The 24,085-nt window shown below is 50.7% G+C and overlaps 1 protein-coding gene across 1 annotated transcript; it reads right to left on the reverse strand.

The window, feature by feature from the left end:
* Nucleotides 1–419: 419 nt before the first annotated feature.
* ADAMTS15 (ADAM metallopeptidase with thrombospondin type 1 motif 15) lies at nt 420–23,807 on the reverse strand. Its single transcript, XM_021696439.2, has 8 exons — nt 22,809–23,807; nt 11,517–11,649; nt 10,856–11,023; nt 10,339–10,622; nt 5,012–5,189; nt 3,625–3,806; nt 3,344–3,519; nt 420–1,286 (listed from the first exon to the last, which is right to left on the reverse strand). The coding sequence occupies exons 1-8, from the start codon at nt 23,763–23,765 to the stop codon at nt 512–514; spliced, it is 2,853 nt and encodes a 950-aa protein (XP_021552114.2). The 5' UTR covers nt 23,766–23,807; the 3' UTR covers nt 420–511.
* Nucleotides 23,808–24,085: the final 278 nt, after the last annotated feature.

Here is a 24,085-nt window from a genome sequence, read left to right on the forward strand (position 1 = left end):
CTTTTTTTTATTATTCAGTCCTTGTCAGTCAGAAAGAAAAGGTGGGCTGACAGCACCATAAAAACCTGCCTTGTTCAGCAACGGCTTAGAGCCCCCGGGGCCACCTGAGGGTGCCAAGCTGCTGGGCCATGGCTCTTCCAGCAGCCTGTGGCCTCCCTTATGGGGGCCAAGGTCCCTGAAGTTCTGCCTGGGAGGTGCCCATCCTCCAGGTCCCTCGGAAACTGGGCCCCAGCACCTCTGCCCAGTGCCTGCACCTCTCAGCCTCTCCCAGAGAATGGGCCCTGAAGGAGCCGGGAGTGAGGTAGACTGTGCGTTAGTCACTTGGCTTCCCCCGCCCAGGCCAGGGCGGAGGAGGGCACCTCTCACCCCTTCCTGTGGTCCTCGTCCCTCGAAGTGGGTGACGTCATGGCCTGGACCCCCGGCCACCGCCCTCTACCCACGGCTCCAGCCGGCCAGAACCCTGGCAGCACCAATGGGGTGGAGAGTGAGGAGGAGAAAAAGACGGTCCTATTCAGCACGGCCTCAAGATGCAGAAGTCCAGCTCCTGGGGCTTCCGGCGCAGGTTGCATTGGTCCCGGGCCAGCAGCCGCCCTCCGGGGCCCAAACACTTGAGTGGACGCCTCTTAAACCCCCGGCCGCAGCTCTTGGAGCAAGGCGACCAGGCGCCGAGCTCCCAGGTCGGGCAGGGCTCCCCACAGGCTCTTGTCTCCGCAGGCCGATGGGCCGCACTGCAGGCGGATGCCGCGCGTGGCCCGGGGGGCCCGCGACAGTCGACCGCCCGCTTCTGCAGGCCACTGCCACAGCTCACAGAGCAAGGTCCCCAGCTGCCTGCCACCCAGCGTGCAGGGGGCCCGTCGTCCTGCGGCTCCACTTGATTGGAGAGGCTGAGGACGCTGTTGTGGTGCACAGAGGAGCCCCGGGGGTCCTTGGCGTGGGAGGCCTTGTCTTCCCAAGGCTCTTTGGGCAGATAGAAGGAGTAGCGGACCCGGGGTGGCGTCATCTTGCCCACGGAGAGGACCTCCACGGTCAGCGGCTCCAGGATGGGCCGGGAAGCCTGCAGGCTCTCCACCGCCGTCCCCGCGCCGCTGTACCTCAGGAGGCTGCCCTTCACCACCAGGTCCCGCTCCACGGCCGACACCACGAAGTGCCCGTTGAGCAGGTACTTGCCTTGGCTGTTCTTCAGGGCCAGGTAGTTGTCATCTCCAATCAGCCCCTTGTAGCCACGCTGGCGGATGTCAATGCTCGAGGCGCCCACGGGGATGGCCACCACAAAATTGTAGCCGTGCCTGGGGTGGGAAAGGGGACTGTGCCTTAGACAGACGCGCGGACGTAAGGCCCTTGTTCCCCACGGAAGTCACAGCTGAGTCACATTTCACAAACCCAGTGGCAGGTCACCAAGATGGCAGGGAGGGTACAGAGACTAACCAGACGGCTCCAACCACCCCAAGGGAGGTCAGGGGGACACGCAAACTGAAAGGCAGCATGAGAGCGTCACCACATCAGCTAGAGCTGCATACCCTGGCTGTATCGCCCTGCGATCTTTCTTCTTCAGTATATTTATATTGTGGGGCATTCTTTTTAAAAAAGGAAAAACATTTATTTATTTATTTGAGAGACAGAGAGCAAGAGCAGGGGCAGGGGCAGAGGGAGAGAGAGAATCTCAGTCAGACTCCCCACTGAGCTCAGAGTCCCAACGCGGGGCTCGATCTCATGACCCTGAGATCGTGAGATCATGATGTGAGCCGAAACCAAGAGTCAGATGCTCAAGCGACTGTGCCACCCAGTGCCTCTATAACATGGTGAATTCTAAGGCAAAGTAAAGCCAAGGTTTTGGAGCCAGATCCATCCCTACTACTGACTCAGCTGTTGGCCTTGGATAAGTCACTTAGCTTCTCAGTTGCCTCACCTGGAAAATGGAGATCATAATCACACATACCTCATTAAAGCACATAAAGCCTATGACATAGTACCTGCCACCCAGTAAGCACTTAATATATATTAACTGTGAGAAGGATGAGGAGGAGGGGCAGACAATAAGTCTACCATCCCTGACTCCAAGGCTGGGGCCAGACACCCCATTAAGACACACTGGCCCTGAAGTCGGGCACCCAAATCAAGCCTTGGACACCAACTCCCTGGTGGCTCAAGCAAATCAGTCTCTCTTGGTTCCGGTGTCCTCACCTATACAACGAGGGGGTCAAAATAGATGATTTCTAAGTCTCCTTCCAGCTCCACTCATCTATGAAAGGAGCACCTGCCATTTAGCCAGTGAAGCAAGTCTGGGAGTGTTTACCTTTAATTCTCCACTTGGCCTCCCTCTCAGATCCCTGCGAACGCCATCCACCTGCAGTGCCCCCAGTTCCCAGAAAAGTCGCCCAGCTAGGGGCCCAGCAGAGAGTGCTGTGCCCAGAGGGGCAGCCAAGACTCCTGGACAGCCATCTAGGCCTTGGACTCCCAAGTTTTCAGAGCCCACCATATCCCTGCTCAACTGAGACCTCGGGGGCTCTGCTTCCCCCAGCTTCTTCCAGAGCATGGGTCAGGACTTTCCAAGGAGCACATACCCCCTGAAAATAAAAGGGAATATGCTGGACTTCAGAAAGCCAGGAGCCCCAGGCTCTGGAGGTGGGAATCAGAGAGGCCTAGCGACACTTCTTCAGCTGACCCTGCACACATCTCCCAGGAAGGGGGAATCCCTCGGTCCTAGCCTCCTGCTCTGCTGTTTATTGCCATTCTCACCTCAATCTCATCCCCGAGGACAGGGCCTCAGCCTCAGTGAGATGGGGAGGCGGTCACATTTGTTTCCAGGCATGTTTTGTTTTGTGATTATCATCATGAACATTTAGTGAGCATTTATTATGCACCAAGTACAACACTAAGCATTTTACTTGGATTAACACCCTTATTCTTCACAACAGCACGACAGGAAATATATTCATGTCATACCCACTGTATAAGTGAGCAAATCCAGAATACCAAAGATTGTGTCACATTCTCAAGGTCATCCAGAAAAATGGGGAACTGAGATTTGAACATGGGTGAGTCTTATTCTAGAACTCTAGATAGACCCTAATGACTCTCTGCCATCTCCCTAACTAGCCTCTCCTCTTCAGTGGTGGACTCTGCTAGCATTCATCTCTACTGGATGGATGGATGGATGGATGGATGGATGGATGGATGGATGGATGGATGAAGAAATGAATGAATGAGTATCACACTCGCAGAAGAGTCCGAGGGGCCTCTACAGTATAAGGGCACTGCCCTACCCCAGTCTGACCCAAGCTTTCACCGCCTGGGCTCAGCTCCACTCAGCCCTCCTCCCCCTGCTCCAGGACCCAGAACTCACATGGGCTTGGTGAAGAGGCCTGTCACCTTCTTACAGCTCTTATTGTCGCCCCCACACACCCCACACTTGTCGAATTTCTTCTTGGATCCCAGGTTCCCATCACAGCCAGCCTTGATGCACTTGCCTTGGACACAGACCGAGGTGGAGTCAGGAGTGCAGGGTGTGCCATCCACCACCTGCAGTGCCCCCCACGGGGGAGAAAAGGAGAGAGCGGCAGCTCAGCCGGCTGGATCCCCAAAGACTTTCTCTCTGCTTTGGTCTCCTGCCCCGTGCTCACTCACCTTGGGTGCCAACACGTAGAAGTAGCCGGTGCCATTGGCTCGGCAGATAAGCTTGCACTTGTCCCGGGGAGAAACGCCGGAGTACTTGGGCACCCACGCCACGGCAAGGGTGAGCCGGTTGGTGCTATGGTTATAGCCGTTGAAAGCCTCACACTGCTCCTCCCGGAAGCTCTTGCCTGAAGCTGAGGAGGGAGGAAGAACAGGCAGGAAGCTAAAGGGACGGGCGGTGTAGGGAGAGCCCTCCCCAGGATGCTCAGCCACCTGCGGATCTCAGCAGCTCTTACCCTCAGCCAAGTTATCCTCATCACTGACGCCACTCCATGTCAAAGAACTAAAGTAGGCTAGGACCAAAGGATGCAGGTCACAGAGGATCATGCATCCACCAGGCACTGTGCCACCTTCCACAGTAATCTGGACTTCGATTCCCTCTATAACAGGTATCCCGGACAGTTTTGGGCTATCAAACCCTCCAGGAGTCTTTTGAAACTATTTGCAGAATGTTATCAAGCGGATAAAATAAATCACATAGGTTACAAACAATACCGATTATATGATATACAGCTATCAATATATATTGAAACATATTTGTGATACTTGTGTTTCCTTGTTAACCCATTACATAACAAGATTCAGTGATGAGTCTAATAACCACTGTCATTTTCAAGTAGTGATGACAATAAATGGCATTCTGAGAAACCCCAACAACTGAAATGCCATATGAAAATATCCACGATTTGGGGGCGCCTGGGTGGCTCAGATGGTTAAGTGTCTGCTTTCGGCTCAGGTCATGATCCCAGGGTCCTGGGATCGAGTCCCGCATCGGGCTCCCTGCTCAGCAGGGAGCCTGCTTCTGCCTCTCTCTCTCTCTCTCTCCCTGTCTCTCATGAATATATAAATAAAATCTAAAAAAAAAAAAAAAGAAAATATCCACGATTTCTATTGGTGACAGAGTCACGGGTACTAGTAGTATTACAGGTTGTTGCCTGATTAAAAGAAATAATAAATTTTAGATAGAAAGAGTAGTAATAAAAATATTAAATTTCTAATTGAAGGAAATTTTAAAAGGCTAGTAAAAATAGAGATGTAATTTCCTTCCCACCCAAGTTCATGGACCCTGGATAAAGAATTCCTGCTTATGAAGATGGGCTTGTAAGCTCTTAACTTAAGGTCCATCTGGTGTGTCATACCCTTGGGCCACTTAGCATCCCAGCCTAAGCATCAAGAAGAAAACATTCCTGCCCAAGCGGAGTGGGCAAAGAAGTGATCCCAAGAGGAATCTGCTCCTTGGCACTTCCAGGCTTTGCGCTAGGGGAGAGAATCTTGACTGTGTAATTTGCAGCCAAGAAGTGGGGGGGGGGGGCAGGGGGAGGGGCCCTCCCCTCCTCACCTGAGCTGGGGCAGGGCTCCAGGTTGCAGGATCGGTATTTCACTCTCACTCCCTCGCAGTACTTGCCCCCGTTGGCAGGGGTGGGATTGCGGCACTGCCTCCGGGACAGCTGCACGCCCCCACCGCAGGTGCGCGAGCAGGCGCCATAGGGCTCCCATTTGGCCCAGGAGCCGTCCACCTATGAGAAAGAGTCCGTCTTACTCCTGCAGGGGTTGGGATGCATATCCACACCCTGACCCTGCAGAAGAGTTACACGGGTACAGCCTCCATGATCCCATCCCACCAGAAGGAAATCCACTGTGTATCCCAAGGGAAAAATGACAAGCAAATGGTCAGCGTACACAGCGCCCACACAACACTTCAACCTGGTAATTAGCAAATGCCAGCCACACCCAGTTATAAATGAGGTTGCTCAGAAGAGAGACCTCTTTGGGCTCTGGGGTCAGGTGGCCAAGTTCTATCATTGCCTCTGCCCTCACCATATGGGTGGTCTTGAGCAAGTAGTAAAACCTCTTTAAACTTCAAATGCTTCGTCTGCAAAAATGAGGCCAATAATACTCAGGTGTGAGATCAGACAGAAGTTTAAATGATGCAACGTGTATGAAAATTCCTAGCACTGTGCTTGCCACCGAACAAGAGTTCAGTTTCTCCTTACCTATTGTTAGTGTATTTACAAGAGTCTCTAAATCTACAGCAGAGGCAGCCCCCAGCCTTGCCAGGAAATCTTGTTGCCATAGATGTCTGAATATTTTTATTTGTAAATGTTCCATAATTCCGACTTCTCTCCAAACCAGACTGAACCAGATCTTAGGCTCAATCAGCAGCTGAATTTAAGAAAGTTTCACCATAAGAGGTTCTAATGTTTGTGCTCGGAGGAGACGAGGATAGGAAACTACAAAGCAATCCCAAAACTCTATTTGGCTTCGAGGTGAATTAGGCAGTGTTGTTTCATTTTTTAAGAGGGTGGAGAAGGGATAGAAAATGTATCCTCTTCATTATGTTTTTCATAGGATGCCAGTAAAGCAAGTTTTCATCCCCTGAACTCACATCAGTCAGGCAACAGAGGAAGCAGCCCAGTTGTACAAACCTGGGATTAAAATGCTGTCATACGTCATCCAAAGTGACTAACCCGCATGGAGCTAATCAGGAACTGGCTGCATGTCATCTAAATACTTTAACTTATGCCCACATGCAGCATAGTTATTCTATCTGCCCTTCTGTCGTATAGTTCTTGCTTCATGGTGTCACCGTGTCTCTCCTCCTATGAAAGAAACACTTGCCAATAGCCCTGCTTCTTCCTCCAATAACGTCCCACCTCATTCCAGCCTTCCATTTCCTAAGAGGGTCTACATTTGCTCCTTGCACCTCTTCCCTCCGCAGTACCTTGCAATATGGGCTTGGTCCCCATCAGAGCAGGGAAGTTCTCTCTCAAAGAGATGACCATCCATAAACTGAAAGAGTCTAAGCTTAGACCTTGTTGTCTCCAGTTTTTCTTCAGTTCTTAACATTGTCTCTGTGGCTTCTGAGATGATGCTGTGTGGTTGTAGTTGTTGTTGTTGTTGTTGTTGTTACTATTGTTTTTAGCCTGGTATCACTTTTTCCTACCTGTTCCTACAGAAAACATTCATCCCCCAGAAAACACTCCTGCCCTGCCGTGTGCCATTCATTCACCAAATATTTGTTGAATTCTTACTAATGGCTGGTGCCATGTGCAGCAAATCCCTGCCCTCGAAGTGACTGCATCCCAGCAGAAAAAACTAAAAATAAGCCAGGGCATACAGAATGTCAGGAGGGGCTAAATGCAGGTGGGGGAGGGACGGAGGGAGGGCCTTGGTGAGGTGGGCTGCTCTATATTACAGGGGGTCACAGAGGCTTCACTGTAGAGGTGACAGCAGTGCAAAGGCCTGAAGGAAGTACGAGAGGGACTCGTGCAGATATGAGGGAAAGAACTCTAGGCAGAGGGAGCAATGCCAAGACCCTGAGGAAGGATGGGCCTGGAGTATTCCAGCATCACAAGAGCAAGAGAAGCAGGAAATGAAGGCAGAGATAGGGTTCACCATCCTGAGCATGGAGGAGAGCCCCTGAAGGGTTCTGAGCATGTGGCATGACCTAACCTACTTTTAAAGGATCTCTCTCGCTGCTATGGTGGGAACAATCTGTGAGGAGCAAGACCAGCAACAAGGAGATCAGTTAGGGTGCAAGACCAATAATCCAAGGTAGCTTGGCGCAGGGTGATCACAGATAAGGTAGTAAAAAAAAAAAGGCTCAATTCTGGCTCTATTTTGAAGATAGAGTCAACAGAAATTACTGAAATATCAGATGGATAGATGTGAGAGAAAAAAGGGTTGGCACGAGCAATGGGAGGATGGAGTTGCCAAAGCAGGTTCAGGACAGATGATCAGGAGCTTGGTCTTACAGATGTTATGTTTAGGATGCTTATCGGTTATCCACATGGAGGCATCAAGACTCAGTGAGGCATGCCAGTCCGTAGTTCAGGACAGAGGTCTGGGCTGGAGATACAAACCTGGGGGACTTCAACGTATAAATGTAAAGGGTACTTAAAGCCTTTGGTCTAGATCACCTAAGAGGTCAGTGTGGATAGTGACAAGGGCTAAGGACAGAGCTAGAATGCCTAACATTGGAAAAACAAGAGTGTGAGGAAGACCCAGTGAAGGGGACCAGAAGGGGCAGCTAGTAAGGGAGGAGGGAAACCAAGACACAGTGGAGCCTGTGTTCCCAGGGGAGATGGTAATCAGCTGTGTCAAATGCTGCTAACAGGTCAGGCAATATGAGGAACGATAATCAATCACTGACTTCAGCAGTGTAGAGGCCATTTGGCAACCTTAGTGAGAGTTATTTTTAGAGGAAGAGTAGGACTGAAAGCCAGACTGGAATGGGCTCCAGAGAAAAAATGGCAAGACGCGAACTGGAGAGAACAATTTCATACCACTCTTTCCAGGAACTTTGTGGGAAGGGGAGTCGGAGAGATACACTGTGATTTATGGAGAGGAAGTAGGATTAGGAGAAGTTTTGTTTAAGGTGGTAGGAATTACAGCAAGTTTGTATCCTGATAGGAATGATTCCACTCAAGAGAGGGGAAATCTGACACTGCAGAAGAGAGATCAAGAATTAAAGGAGTGTTTTCCTTGAATAGAGGGGACAGTATCCTAAGTGCAAAGCACAGCTCCGGGCCTCTGATGAGAGCTGGACAGCTCATCCATCGCAAAGGAGGAAAGGTAGATATCACAGGCGAACAGCGGATGTGGCGGTGGGAGATGGTGGAAGTTCTCTTCTGATTACTTGATTGCTTCTTTTTTCTTAATGAGATAGGAAGAAAGGTCACTGGCAAAAGTGGAAATGAGGAGAAAGAGTCGGTAACGGAGGAGAGAGGCGAAGGTGTGACATGATCGTGTAGGACGCTGGGAGGGCGGGCCCACCTACACTGTCAGGTTATGAGTTCAAACTGAGACCACTGAGCACGGTTCCATGTCTTTCTCCAGCCACACTCACCCACAATAGCACAGTTGAACACATGGGAGCTGGATTCCACCAGGGCAGTGCCTTATCCAAGCAAGTATAGCTGAGAGAGGCCCGAACATGGGAGCCATGAGTGTACATGAAGAAGTGATTTTAACAATGGAATCTCAAGAAGAAGGTTGATGAGGGCATGAGAAGAGCAAGTGGGACTGAAGAATTGTTGGAGTCCAAAACTTAGAGGGCTGGACAACAGGGCCTTGGTGGTCAGAATTAAAGGAGATCTTGCAACTGAGATCCCGGGGAGCCAGGGAGGCTGCATGATTAGGAAGATGAAGTTTGTGCTTTGACCCCTGCTGATTAGGGCAGTGTCCTCTGTGAAGGGCCAGGGTGGTAAAGGGGATTGTCCAGAGAAGAGATTGAGGACATAGCGGATCTTGCTGCTGATGGACTATCTTTCTATATGCTTCTCAGATCACATTTCCTATATCCAATATCCTCTTGGGCAACGTCTTTATCCGCTAGACTCATCTTCCCAAGAGAAGGAGCTGACCATGGTTGGTCTGTCCTCAGGACCTTCTAGTTTAAACCCACAGCCCGATGGTCAAAGCAACCCCAGACTAGCCCTGAACCTTGCCCCCAAAGATCTTTCCCAAACAGCCCTCATCCATCCACCCCTCCAGCTTGCCCCACCTCCCTAACTTTGCTCCATCTCTGCCTGATGAGAGAGCCTACTCATCCCTCAAGGCTCTCTTTAAATCTGACCTCCTCACCGAAGTTTGTTCAGACCTCTCTAATCATCATTAATCTGCCATCCCTTATTCTCCCATGACACGTTTTCACACTTCAGTCTTAACACAGAACACACACGTCTCTGCGTCTCGGACCATAGTAACATTTCTAGTTTCCCCACTAGACTGTGAGCCCACTGAGAGACAGCCCAGTTTTTATTTCTTTTTCTGACTACCACATTACCTCACACAGTTCTCTAAATACAGTGGGCTGGTGCCCAATAAATGGCTAATGGTTTAGTTAAATATAGGTTTCCAAAACACAGAAAAAGATTTTACATAATTGTGTACCAAACCCAGCTCAGGGCAGCCGATACGTCCATGTACATAAAACCCCCAGTCAAGCCCCTCTGCAGCCGAGGCAGGGGTGGGAAAGGGATCATCCTCACCAGGATCAAGGGAGAGGATGGATGTCTTATTCCTGTCTGAAAAAGTCCCAATCCCTTTGCGACCCCAACCCCAGACCTGAAGAGTTTATTATATTCAGAGAACATGTGGGGTTTGGGATTTGTTCTGATTCAACTGTTATTCCTTTTTACAAGGAAAAAAATAACTTTTGCCCTATTATGTTTCAGCTTCAAAAAACAATCTTGACAAAAAGTGAAGCTGGGTTCGGGATGCAGCAAATTACTGCAGCTTTGCCCAGGGATCTGCTTCCTTTCAGCTCTGAGGCTGGCTCACCTCTGGCCCAGAGCTCCCTGGAAACAAAACACGTTCAGAAATAGCTGATAAGGGGAGGCTGGAAGGAGCCAACAAGTGAGGAATGTCAAATAGCTAGTGTTGGGCTTTGGGTTCAGAGCTCCTCCCCAGGTAGGATGAGGCCCAGAGCTGAGGGCTGGACCTCCTGGCGCCCCGTGAGAGACTTCTCTCACATGTCTAAGGAAGGCTTCAGCAAGTTCTCTGACCTACCATATGTCTTGCCTCCAGTCTCAGAGTCAAGACGGGGAGAGGACCACGGACAGGGAAACAGAGGCACAGCGCTGCAAACCTGTTGCCCCTGGAGGCCTCCGAGTCCACCCCCTGCCTCCCAGCAGCCCCGATGCGCAGCTCCCACACACTCACCCTGTACTTATTGAGGTTATGTCTCTCCACACAGGTCCCCTTGAGGCAGAACTTGCCTTCGCCGCAGCTGGTGCCGTCTGCCCAGGGGAAGTGGCGGGTCTGGCACACCATCTGCCCCTTTGCCTTGCCAGTGCACCACAGCTTGGTACAGTACTGCATGTAGGGACAGGGCTTCGAGCCCACGCCAAAGGCCAGCTCACACTGCTGGCTCAGGGTGTAGCTGGCCCCTGGCAGGTCCTCAGGCAGGGAGATGGGCTTGCTGGGCGGGTCCAGGAGACAGTCGCCTGCAGGGAGCCAAGGGCATTCGTGAGAGAGGAGTTGAGAAAGGTGGGACGTGGCTGGCCCAGAGTCTAAATGGTAAGGAGACAATGAAGCAAGGTCCAGTGGAATGGACCCCCTTGAGAGCCCGACTCTTTGGGGTCACGCATGCCTTAGACAATAGAAGACAGGTCCAGAGAGGTGGTGAGCACTCTCTCCAGGGACAAATCCACATCCCTCCTCTGTCCTCCTGGCTTACCATGCCCACTATCCAGGAAGTCGGTGATGATGGCAGCGCTGCAGGCTGACCAAGGGTTGGCGCGGTCAATCTGGATGAGTGTTGGAGACATCATGTGGTTGGCTCGGAGTTTCCCAAACACCTCCTCACACACTTTCACATTGTCATGGGGCATGTTGAACACGTGGCCTGTGGGGTGAGGCAAGAGGACTCAGAGGGCAGAAGGATGTGGGCTCTGCAGTTTTAAAAGGAGGGGGGATCAGCTGGGGAAGCTAGAGAGCCTATGTCAGCAATTTTCAGGATGGTCATTTTGACCTAGCGATAGACTGCTTTGCAAATGTCAAGATGGTGTTCTTGTGTTCTCGGTCCTGTCCATCAGGCTGTGGGCTCAGTGAGGACAGCAGGGTATTTAAAATATTCTCCCCTTAGTGCCTAATTGATGAGATATTCTGGCTGCTGAGTCAGACAATATTGCTGGCCAACTGCGCTGGGGCCATAGGAAAAAATAAAACAAAGCCATTGCTAAGGCAGACTCTGACCCTAAGAAGGAATCCCTAAGGCTTTAGGACATGAGGAAGCAAAGACAAATGTCTACCCCCTGCCCAAAGCACCCAGGACAAACACAGAAAGACCCCAGAAGGGAGTCCTCCCCGCTCCACCCAAGAACCCCCTCTAGCCTTACCCAGCTCATGGGCAGTGGTGAAGGCTGATGGAAGCCCATCATCCTCGATCACAGAACAACTTCTCTTGGGGTCGCACATAGTGCCCACATCAGCCATGCCCAGCGTGTCACAGGTGGTAGCCCCACACAGGTCCTGCCGGGGTGTGGGGGGGGGGAAGCAGAAGCCAGCCAGAAATTAGTGACAGGTCAGAAGGGACCTGATGGGAAGAAAAGGCATCCTATAGGATGTTCCAGCTCATCCCCGCTCCCCATCCAACCAAGCCCAGCACCTTCCTAGCCAGGTCATTTCTCCCAAGGGGTTGCAGGGCTATTCATGGAATCAACCCAGGCTGAGGGAGGAGGCTTCAGGAAGAAAGCCCTGTGGCTCTCTAAGATTCTACCCAAATCCTACTCAGGGAGATCCTGTAAGGAGGTACAAAATTAAACCATAAGGCCATTGCTTTATATAGAGACAGATTTCCAAACCAGAAAACGGTGAGTTCCACAGCTGGGCGAGGTTCTGGTCAGGGCTGACTGAGGCAGGTGGGGGCGGAAGGTCAGTGTGTTCCTCATCCGGAGTCAGCCCTGAGCTGTCTCAGTCCTTGCTGAGCGATTGCCTTTGGACAACCATGAATTAAGCTCAGATTCTCAGCCAAAGGTTCACGGGCCAAAGACCCGCCCAAACCAGAGATTTGGCTTCCTTGGGCTGGGAGGGGGCAGACTGAGGTGGATACGAGCTGCTATCCAGACACAGCTCAACTGGCTGCAAAAGCTCAAGGGGACCCCTGGCTCAGTGGCTGCTAGAAAGAAAAAAGAAATGGATCACCGCCTAAGATAGTCCCTCCTTTTGTACTAAAACTTGCAGCGGACGCTAAGACTTCCTGCAACAACCCTATTGGGAAGCACTTTCAGGGATGTGAAAGGGCAAAATGGGGTACTGGGGGCGGATATCTCAATGAATTTATTGAGCACCGTGGGCCAGCAATGCACCTACATACCTTAAGAGCCCTTATCACTTAACAGAGAAGACACTGTTGAAGTCAGTGATACTGGGACTGTCTTCATTACATCCTTGCCTTTCTTTAGAGTTAATGAGAAACTACTCTAGGTATCATAATCCCCAGCAGCGTTAGGTGGCAGATATATTATTATACCTATTTGTCAAAGGTGAAAACTGAGGCTCATGCTCATAGTTAATCATGGTGATGATTTATTAAATGCTGACATCGTGTGTGCACTTCACATGCATGACCATATTTCATCCTCGCAACAGCCCACTGGAAGAATGACAGCTATTAGCACCTTCCGTAGACAAGGAAGCTGAAGCTTAGAGAGGTCCAAGTCGCACAGCAGAAACGTCCACTGGGGTCTGTATGATTGGATATCATCAGCACTCTTTCCACCACGCCAAAGCTGATTGCTCAGCAACTCCTAAGTTAACTCTCCGGAGAAAGAGCTGTGTGTGTTCTCCATGGGAGCCAAGGTGTCCGCATAAACACACCCAGAACTGTTCTCAGTTTTCGTTCCCTTTAGGGCTATGCACACGTGCGTGTGCAGGCACATGCTGACATGGGGGAAAAGGTGGGCAGCAGACTTAGTGGGGCCAGGGGGCAAAGGAGGAAAGTGGTCAGAGTACAGAAAATCAGCAAAATTTAATCCAGAGCACGCAGAAGTTTACCACCTGAGCAGTCAAACTTGGCTTCCCACGGTCAGGTGATAGTCACACCTCCTAATGAGTTAACAGTTTCTCTGGCCAAAGAACTGAGAGGGCGATCAGACTCCAGAGTACACCGGTCATCAATGAGTGATGCATGCCCAGCCTTGATCTGCTGTCCTGGGCTCACATGTGGCATGTCTGCCACTTCGGGGAACCCTTGGGGTGAACCTCAAATTCCCTATCTTCCAAATACTCTTCCCTCTCCAAAGGCTCACCCTTCCTGAAAGCTCTCCTTCCGCTAGAGTTCTGAAACCTAGAAGAGTTTGGGAGGGGAAGTCCACCAGACAAGCAGTTTAGGGAATATGACTGCTGAGGAACAGGACTGGGTCGCACAGAACAGCCTGTGAATGGAGGGAAAAGGGGGCAAGGGACCAAAAGGGAAGGAATGGAGGTTTGCATGGGGGCATGGGGCAGGGCGTGGGGGAACTGGGCCCATTTGTCCCTGGGGCATCCCCACTAAGGCAGGAGTCTCTGAAAACTCTTGTCTGGTGGTCACAGCCCATAAAGAGAGCCTGTAGGACAAACACGACACTACCCCAGGGCCACCATGCACACTCACTGCTGACTTTGTGTAAGAGAAAGGGCATGGGAGGAAGTACCAAGAAGGCTAGATTCTTGTCCTGGCCCCACCACAAAGTAGATGTGTGACTTTGGGCAGGTCACTTCTCTCCTCGAGGCCTCAGTTTCCTCCTCCGAAGAAGGGCCAATTCTCAACTAGAACCCAGACTGGACCAGTGCCTTGATTAAGCCTCTGCTCCTGCCCCGATCCCAGGGTGCTCGGCCCCTTTTGGCCCTCTAGGTTATAAAAGGAACACACAGAATGATATACTTGAGAATGGAAAGAACCCTGATTTGTCTACTAACCCATGACACTAAATCCCAGAATAGGGAAGGTCACCCACGTGGACATTCAGAGTCCTAGCCTCTGCCCTGCTCAGCAGAAATGGTGAGGCCAGATTGACAGCTCAGCCACCGGCCCTCCACTGCCCAGCAGCCCGCCTCTGCCGCTGGAAGGTCCTTAAAGCCAAGAGCCTCCTTCCTCTCTGGGAGGGTAGATTCTCTCTGGAGTGAAGACATGCAGCTGCAGGCCCTTCCTGGCCAGGAGCAACCTGTTCTTTCCATCAAGAAATCCCGGTTTCCCTGGATCAAACAAGAGGAACAAGGAAGGAGCCGGCAGATTTCCTGAGGGTCAGGGTGTAGCTGAGAGCAGCCAGCCTGCAGTAACCAGTGTCTTCACTGTGGGAAGATGCAGCTGTTTGGGGTCAGAGGCTCTGCCTGTCCCTCTTCCCCCAGTCAGGGACTTCAGTGAAGAATCGCTGGACCTGAGTTCTTTGAACGCCCACAGGCGAGTGCGCAGGGCTCAGAAGCGCCTCATTTGTGGCACTGAATGTCTCCACCCTTCTGGAATGAACTCAGATGCACTCAAATGGCTTTAACCTCTTCAGCTCAGGCACTTGTCTCCAGGAATAGAAACTGTTCAGGTTCCTTCTGCCTGGAGAGTGTAGGCACTTCCCACCCAACCCCTACCTACCTCACTATTTCTGGTAATTTGCCATTTCTCCTTGAAGCTGCGGCTGCTTTTCCAGATGACCCAAGAATCATCTTGGCCAAGAACCTAGCCCTCCCAGATTATTGTTTTCTAACTGTCCTTCTTCATAAAATAATTCAGGATTGGAGCCACAGTTTGAGAGAAAGCAAGCAGGCAAGCACCTTGCAGTGGCCCAATCCACATTTCCCACGCTCACTCCCACCATGCCCCACCAGGACTCCCCACAGGCCTCCTTCTCACCTCCTCTCATTTCCCCCTGCCATGTACTGTGATGCTCATATTTTCCAGCAGTATGGAGGGTGGAGGACCCACATAAATCAAGCACATTAACTTTTTTTTTAACGTAGCAGAAGACACATGTTCTCATGTAGCCAACTTCCTACTCGTGGAAGGGCTGGGCTCATCTTCATGGCCACACCATAGCACCCGAGTATCACACTCACACAACCTCAGAGCCATCCTCTCATTCTGCAGATGGGGAAACTAAAGCTCAGTGAACTAAGATTGCTCACCCAAGGCCACACAGTTATTAACATGGGAACAGGACCCCATGCCTTTTGATACCAAGGCCGGCAATGGTCTTCAGGCTGAACCACAGCATGCTAGTCAGGATACCATAATTACTATTGAAATTACTATTGAAAACCACCCCGCACTGGTATTAATACTGCACCTTTACTGGTTTCCCATCTGAATTTCTGTCATGCATCACTGTATTTCCTTGTCCAACCCCAAATCCACTGCTGTTTGTAATCCCCAAGCATGGGATTGCGATCCTGGGTGTCTGGACAATGTGGCTAAGGAGCCTGGTGAATAAGAGAATGCACCCTGGTGATGTCCATCAGCAGGTTCGGTTTCGCTAGAATATAAATTCCTCAAGGTGTACAAAATGGTATCACAGTGGGAGACTGAGATAACCGAGACAAGAATTACCTCAATGAGGAAGAACAGAAATCTGAAGCTTGCAGGAAGACCAAGCTTTCTCCGGAAATCATCAGTTCAAGAGAGGGTACACACCTAACATAATGTTGATAGTGGACACTTACTGAGTTGCTACTGTGAGCCAGACACTGTTCTAAGAGTCCTGTATTAGCTCATTGAATCTTCACAAAGGCTTTATGAGGGAGATGCCATTATTAGGCCCCATTTTACCGATGACGCTCAGAGAAGGTAAGATGCTAGCACAGGGTCAGTGAGCTCAAGGTTAGACGGGAAGGGAGAGGCAGAGTGAAGTTTGAAATCCAGAAGTGCAGCCTCAGAGCTGAATGCTTCCCTTGCATTGGGACTGCTCCTGGTACAGAGGCCCCCCATGAATGAAGGGGCTAGGGAATCTCAAGATAACGAGACTGTCCACCCCTTACCCTGAGCCCCCAAAGCTCACATTGGCCACTGAGTGGGGAGAGACCTGGGAGAGGTCAGTAGAGAGGGAAATGGCAGGATTAAGAGCCAAGAGTACTCTAGGCGCAGTGCCTGCACCCCCTTCCTGGTTGAGCAAGCTCTTGGTTCCTTGCCCCACACCTGCATTGACACACTGACTCCATCCCTGCTCTGCACCATGTCTGCTGGCTCCTCGCTGGGGCCTCTCCTTTCTCCAGGGCAAAAACTGATGGCAAAGAGCCAAGAAGAAATGCCAGAAGAACCTAAGACTCCCTCTCCCAACCCTGCAGCCTGACAGCTACAAACACTGGATTAATGATCCCTAGTAAGGGAGGTGAACTACCTAAGCACCCATAGCCACACACAGTCCTTTTGCTAACATCAGTGCCTTCTTCCCATGAATACATACTGAACAGCGGCAGCTGCATGCAGGGGCCCACTGGACGGGCTACAAAGATACAAAAAGGTCTTGCTTAAAGGAGCTTACATGTCAGTGGGAATGGCAAATGCTGGGACCATGGTTTCCACACAAAAACAGACAAATATTAAGTATACTTGCAAGTGCAATGTGACAGAATGCTTTAAAACAGGGCTATCCCAAATGTAAGTTCTGGCAAGGGACCTGTAGGTAATTATTTAACAACAACAAACATGTGCTGAGTGACCACGAAGGTAACGATGACAGTAGCTGCCATTAACTGGGTGCCTATTCTGGAACATTTGCTAACTTTTCCTTGATACTGCCTTTAAGTTCAGTACCATTGTCATCATCATTATCCTTTTATGGATGAGGAAAGTGAAGTTCAAATGGCTGATTCGTTCAATGTTCATTGCTAAAAGTCAAGTGCCAAGACTGAAACTCAGATCTGCCTGACTCCAAGCCTGTGTTCTTTCCACTGTGCCACACAACCAAGGATAGGCATCGAGGCAAGGTGTGGGGGGCGGGGGGTATGCACCAAGAGTGATACAAACATCTACCAAGAAGTTCAAAGGTAGGACAAGAGCAGGACCAAAGGAGGGAAAAGACCTCATTTGCCTTCGTGATTCAACCAGTGTTTAAGAAGAAGAAAAAGATTCTGGTGCACATTCCTCCTGATGTTTATAGCAGCATTATCTACAATAGCCAAATTATGGAAAGAGTCCAAATGTCCATTGACTGACGAATGGATAAAGATGTGGTATACACATATGGTGGAATATTAGTCAACCATTAAAAGAATGAAATCTTGCCATTTGCAATGACATGGATGGAGCTAGAGAGCGTTATGCCAAGTGAAATAGGTCAATCAGAGAAAGACAAATACCATATGATTTCACTCATCTGTGGAATTTGAGAAACAAAACAAATGATCATAGGGGAAAAAGAGAGAGAGGCAAACTGAGAAACAGACTCTTAACTATAGAGAATAAACCGATGATTACCAGAGGGGAGGAGGATTAAGGAGTGCACTTATGGTGATGAGCACCGGGTGATGTCCGGAAGTGTTGAATCACTAAATCGTACACCTGAGGGATGCCTGGGTGGCTCAGTCGGTTCAGCTCAGGTCATGATCCCAGGGTCCTGGGATTGAGTCCCACATCAGGCTCCTTGCTCAGCGGGGAGCCTGCTTCTCCCTCTGCCTGCCACTCCCCCACTTGTGCTCTCGTGTGTGTGCTCTCTCTGACAAATAAATGAATAAAATCTTAAAAAAATATATTGTACACTTAAAACTAATATTACACTGTATGTGAACTAACTGGAATTTAAATAAAAACTAAAAAAAAGAGAGAGATTCTGGTACACATTCCTTCCTCCAAACTTCCTCCCCCATCCTCCACCATTAATACAGGCTTTCTTATTTGGTATAAGTAAAAGAAGGAGGGAGAAGAGCAACCACCTTCCAAGTCGGGGAGGAACCGTATTCCAATCCTTCCTCTCTCTTTCTCCTCCCGCCTCCCTCCCTCCTAGAAGTAGTGTTGAGTTTCCATTCAGTGATAAAAATTTACAAACTCTTAAATACCAAAATTACAGATGCCCTTCTCTGCTAATATCTTCCAAGTCCTGACTTCAAAAAAGATCCTGACAAAATTACGATTCTCTTTATTGTATTAGGAGATATGTATAAAATACATATTATCATTTTATTAACCTTTTTTTATCGAACACTAAATTTCACTGCCATATGGCAAGTTGTTTATTATAGAAAGAACTGGCTTCTATTTCAAATGAGGTTCCAGAGTGCTGTTCCACTCTGCACAGTATAGAATACATGTATGCTCGCCCCCCCCCCCACACACACACACATAAAATGTAGTACAACTCAAGGCCAAGACAAGAAGGTAAGCGCCAAGCTTGGGACTGAGAGGCAGAAAGGGTGAGGACATGAATGAAGGAAACAAAAGAGAAGAGAAAGATGAAAAGGAGCCTGCCCTGGAGAATCTCAAAAGAGGAGAAAGAGAGCACAGAAGAAAATGGTGAAGGAAGGAGGGGACGAGGGAACGGCACACGGTGGTACTAAGGGCAACAGAATAAACAACATAAATGAAGGAATAAGCCAGCAGAAAAACCACAAACTGTAAATCCTACAAGACCAAGTCAATTCAAAGGAGAAAATGTTACAAATAGCAAAACAGATGGTGGAATGGAGGAGAGAGCCTCCTGCAACACAGGAAACAAGCTTCCTTTCCCATCGCCACCAGCTCCCATCCCAGTGCCTTCTCGCCACCTGTCCCTTGTCCCCCCTCCCCCACCCCATCCCTGAAGGCTTCCCTGGCTCCGAAGCAAGGAGAATGTCTCCCACTGGACTTCGGACAGAGGGCCCATGTCTCCCTCATGGCACTTAACACACCCTAGTGTAACGAGCTACTTCCTTGTCAGGCTCCCTGATATTTGGTGAATTCCTGAAAGCCAGGGGCCACATCTTAATATCTGTACCTCCACAACCCAGGGCAGTACCTGGAAATAACAGATGCTCAATAAGTATTTTTAAAATGTAGAACAAATTCATGAAACCGGGTCTACCACAAAGTTACCCAGATAGCAGAGGCATCAGAGGTAAAGAGAGAGAAGACAGCTCAGGCTCAGCTGGGACTCCTACTACGTCCCAGCACCAAATCCCACTCCTGCTGCCCACGGCAACAAGAAGCCATAGAAACGTTTCTTCTCATAGAAATGAATGTCCACCCAGAAAGACTGGCTCTAATTCTCCGCAGATCCTGGTTCCAATCCCGTGCTGACCTCACCCTGCTGTTATGAGTCTGGAGACTGATTGCTTTGCAAAATCAGATGTGTGCTCCTTCTCCAGGAACACGAACTTACTCTGAATCTTTAAGTAAACTCCTCAAGTTGTCAAGATACTTGTTGTATGATCTTTTTTTTTCCTCCTTTGCACACAGCAAAGGCTCCTCCCTGGGTCACGTCTTCCCAGTGTTTTGATTTCAACGCCCCACGCCCCTCCCTCTGCCTGCCAAGAGGACGGCAGTCTCCCCGTAGCCTGGCCCAGCCTTGTTTAAACACACAACAACTCTGACAGTGGGTTGAAGGGGAAGCTCCGGTGCCTGCTAGTCCTGATGCTCCTACTGTCTCCCCTTCAGGTACCCGGCACCTGGAACTCTCCAGGAGCTGCGCTCACCTCTTCCTCACAGGAGGAAATACAGTCTGACCAAGCCCAACCCTTTACCGCCTCCTCCCTGTGAAAACCACAACTAGAGTACTATCAGTCAGAGTCACTAGCCATTTTTCAGAATTTTCCGGGGGGACCAAGGAATAGGTGACCCTAAGATGTCTGACAGTTCAAGATCCGTTATAGACAAAAGGTGATTAACAGAATAAGCACATTTCTGAAAACTTCTTATCCAAACAAACTATATACAGTTGACCCTTGAACAACATGAGGGTTAGGGGCACTGAACCCCATGCAGTCGAAAATCCACATACAACTTCTGACTCCCCAAAAACTTAAACTACGAATATTCTACTGTTGACAAGAAGCCTTACCGATAACGGTCGATTAACACATATTTTTTTTAAAGATTTTATTTATTTATTTGACAGACAGAGACATAGCGAGAGAGGGAACACAAGCAGGGGGAGTGGGAGAGGGAGAAGCAGGCTCCCGCGGAACAGGGAGCCCGATGCGGGGCTCGATCCCAGGACCCTGGGACCATGACCTGAGCCGAAGGCAGACACCTAATGACTGAGCCACCCAGGCGCCCCAGATTAACACATATTTTGTATGCTGTATGTACTATGTACTGTGTTCTTACAATAAAGTAAGCTAGAGAAAATGAAATGTTATTAAGAAAACCAAAAGAGAAAATACGTTTAGAGTACTGTACGGTATCAAAAAAAGTCCACATACAAGTGGACCCATACAGTTCAACCTATGTTGTTCAAGGATCAATGTTATCTTCATAGAATCAATATGTATATGTGTGTGTATATATATATATATTACAATTTTAGTTTGAAAAAGCATTGATTACACCAACATTATAATAATCAGGGAAGCTCATGTTTGAGTTAAAGGATTACTACTAACCCTTACAAAGTACAACAGAAGTTCCTCTTGTGTTGGAGGACAGCAGGAGACTCCTGGTTCCCGGAGACCAAGTCTGCCTTGGTCTACAAAGAGCGGCTGTGCACTCTGTTCTCATCCCATACTGTACCTTCCCCAGGGGAGTTCAGGAATGAGCAGTTCCTAAGACGCTGAGAATGCAGCAGGCCCTAAAGTCTGCGCCAGCAAGGAGATGAGAGAGAGATGTTCACTCTAAAGCACTAAGCACATACCTGGATATCGGTCCTGCCAACACAGCCTCCCCACTTTCCGGCTTCGCCCTCTAGACGCCTAAGAGAAAGACAGCTTCTAAAAGTCACATCTTGAACATCACTCCTTCTGACCCAAGTGCTCATGCATATTGTCTCCATTATGCATGGTTAGCATAGCCCCTGGGTCTCTCACACACCACTGAAAGACAGAAGTTGTCACGCTGCTTGATTGCTGCTTCTTCAAAAGGTGAATCCTTCTGGTGGTGTGGCTCGTATTCCCAGCAGGAGTCCTCTTTCTAGGGCTGGTTCCAAAAGTCAGCCCAGCCACTAAGCGGCGGAGACTGAGGTCTGTTACTTCAGAAGCCGAGAGTGACCTCCACGGGGGCATCCCAGGTAGCAGATGGGCCAACAGCTGCTTTGCCCATTAAGATATCCTGTTCTTGGCCTTTGCTTTTTTTTTCCCCCAGCAATCTGACTGCCGAGTTGGTCTGTGTGCAGAGGTGGAAGCCACCTCCGCTGCAGTTTCCCCATGACTCAGGCAGTGTGTGTAGGGGCAGTGGCAGCTCTACAGACCTCAGTTGGAAGAATGAGTGCAAGGAAACAGACTCAGGCCAAAGACCTCCCTGGAGAAACCAGGTGGTGGGAGGAGAAGGCTGGGAAAGGAGGAAGTTCAATTCCAGGAGGGGACAAGCGGTGCCAAATGGGTTAGTGTGGAAGACGTTAGCTCCAGCCCCGTGTATGCCAGCACAGCTCTGAGTGGCCTTTGGAAAGAGTGGGGACCGACAGCCCCACAGGCAACCAAGGATTCTGGGCCATCCCCAGAATGACGTGGTTGCGATAATAACAAAACAAGAGCATGGCACAGATTCGAGCTGCAGCCCCCAAAATCAGAGGAACCAGGTCACTTGGATGCCCATCTTCCTCCCAGTCCCATCCATGAATCTGAGAAATTGCAAGAATCCAAAAACTTCACAGTACCCAATCACTCCAGTATCTATGAATGTAAATGTTCATAGACCCATAGCAAAAGGCAGAGCTGCTTCTGTGATCTGACCATCTTTCTAAGCCCCATACTCAGTATCTTTCCAATCCCACACCTGGGGTCTCCAGACGCTCTTTACCAAGCTCACACCACTTGCACACCGCCAGGGACAGAAGCTGGAGCGCTACGGTTAAGTGTGGTCATTGGAAGTTTCAGTGTCTAACTAGATTGCCTGCTCTGAATAGACTGGAATCCCCTCAGGTAAAAGGCGGGCCAGCACAGGAGGGTATGGGAGAAGCAGCAACAAAGGACGGAATGCTCCCGGTACTTGAGTCTGTCCTTTCCATTTCAACCACAAAATATCCCAAATGATTCCCTCCATCCCAATCCAGGGTTTTCCAGGCCCAGGACAGAGGATAACTCAACATGCCCAGAGGAAACGAAGCCAGGCTCTGAACTGGGATGCTTGCATCACCTTCCAGTTTTACAAGAAGAGAAGAGAAGCCTGCGAAGAGACATCTGAAAGGATTTAGACGCCCGGGTTGAATAGGGGCGGACCTTTCCCGACCCCTCCAACACCATCCTCAGAGCGCCTCCTATCTGCCGCGGAGACACACTGCGGCTCCGGGGCGGCAACTTCCTGGGTTCCGGCCCCTCGGCGCCTGATCGAGGAGGCGCTGATTGGCCACGCCGGGCCAACACCTTCTGAAGTAGCGGGCGTTCCTCCGACCGCCCACGTGCATCCAGATGCCCTAGAGCCGAAGTTCCTCGGAGCCTAACAGCGGCCTGTCCCTGGAAGATCCAAAATGGGAGTCGGAAGAGATCAATGAAATTTTAACCCGGGGTCACTTGTTTGGCACAAAGGGCATTTGGAGAGCTAAGGGAGGTGACCCTAAGAAAATGGGGCTATTGGGGTCCAAAGAGATGACAGATCAACTCACCTGCCTGGTGAAGAGGATGGCCGTGTCCCAGTACTCTGGGTGTTTGTCACTCACTTTATTCAGCTTCTTCTGCCAGGCGCAGAAGTTGCGCAGCGTCAAGGCCGCGTTGCCCGTGACCTTGGGCCCTGTGTCGCGGTCTCCGAGAAGCAGCACCTTGACCACGACGATGTTGATGGGGTTGAGGATGCTAGGATGGCGGTAGAGTCGTGCCGCCGTGGCCAGCAGCGTCAGCAGATAATGCTCCAGGTCCGCGCCGTGGAACTTGACCATTGACTCGTCCGCCACCACCAGTGTCTCCACGTACCGCGGGATAGACACGAAGCGCTTGGAGCGCCCGGACCTCCGCCGACTGCGACTCTCTCCCAAGCCGGTCCCCCGCGGCTTGTAAGGGTCCAGCGCCCGCAGAATGGCGGGGTTCCAGCCTGAGGCCACCCCGCAGCGAGAGGTGGGATCTCCGGGAGGCCCGCCGGGGGCGCCGCGGCGCTGGAGGAGGTGTGCGCCCTGGCTGTTGCGCTGTGCCGCCTGCGCGCTGGCGTTGGGGAGCGGACTAATGACATACTCCGCGCCTCTGTAACCAAAAGCTCCGCGTAGACCTCCGCACAGGCTCATAGCGGCGAAAGAATCTGGCTCGGCGTTCACGTCCCCAGAGTAGAAGCAACGTCGCAAGTCTGGAGAGCTCCCGGTGAGTTCCGGGAGGCGGACGCCCAGATGTTCAGTGGCGAAGGCGGGCGCTAGGAACTGAGCATCCAGAGTCAGGTGTAGGTAAAAGTCCTCCTGAAATGCTGTGATCTGAAAAATGAGTCCCTGATCCCCGGAGTCTTCGGGACCCCTCCAGTAGTAGTGGCGGCCGTTGATGTCCGGGTCCAGTCGGATGGGGACCACCACCTCCTGATCTGGCTCTGACCCCCCAGCCGGTCCCCCGGCGAGAGCCAGGGTTAAGATACCCAGCAGAAGCATGGCGCCGGGCAGCGCACGGCCGCGCTCTCGGAAGGGCTCGGCCCGGCTTCCCGGCCGCCGGCGCGTCTCCTTGCAGCCGGCACACGGGAACCACCAACGCTCCGGGGCAGTCCGTAGCTCCCAGAAAGCAGAGCAAAGGGAGGGAGACTCCTCCCAGAGCAGTGAGCGTGCACCGAGCAGCCCGCGCCTCCTACCTGTGCCTTTCCAAGCAAAGCGCGCCCTGGGAGCTTAAGTACAATCGCTGTCAAGTGCAAGGACGGAGATTTGCAGCCGAGAGCAGAGGGAGGTGCCGGGCCGCTTCTTCGAACGGCTGCCACTCG

Source organism: Neomonachus schauinslandi, chromosome 11 (assembly GCF_002201575.2).
Source record: "Neomonachus schauinslandi chromosome 11, ASM220157v2, whole genome shotgun sequence".
NCBI lineage: Eukaryota > Metazoa > Chordata > Mammalia > Carnivora > Phocidae > Neomonachus > Neomonachus schauinslandi.

Coding starts and splice junctions, on each gene's coding strand:
- ADAMTS15 (XM_021696439.2), bottom strand. CDS start 23,765: ATGCTTCTGCTGGGTATCTTAACCCTGGCTCTCGCCGGGGGACCGGCT. Junction 11,650..22,808: donor CCATCCTCTTCACCAGGCAG/GTGAGTTGATCT, acceptor ACACCCCGGCAG/GACCTGTGTGGGGCTACCAC. Junction 5,190..10,338: donor ATAACCTCAATAAGTACAGG/GTGAGTGTGTGG, acceptor TCTTTCTCATAG/GTGGACGGCTCCTGGGCCAA.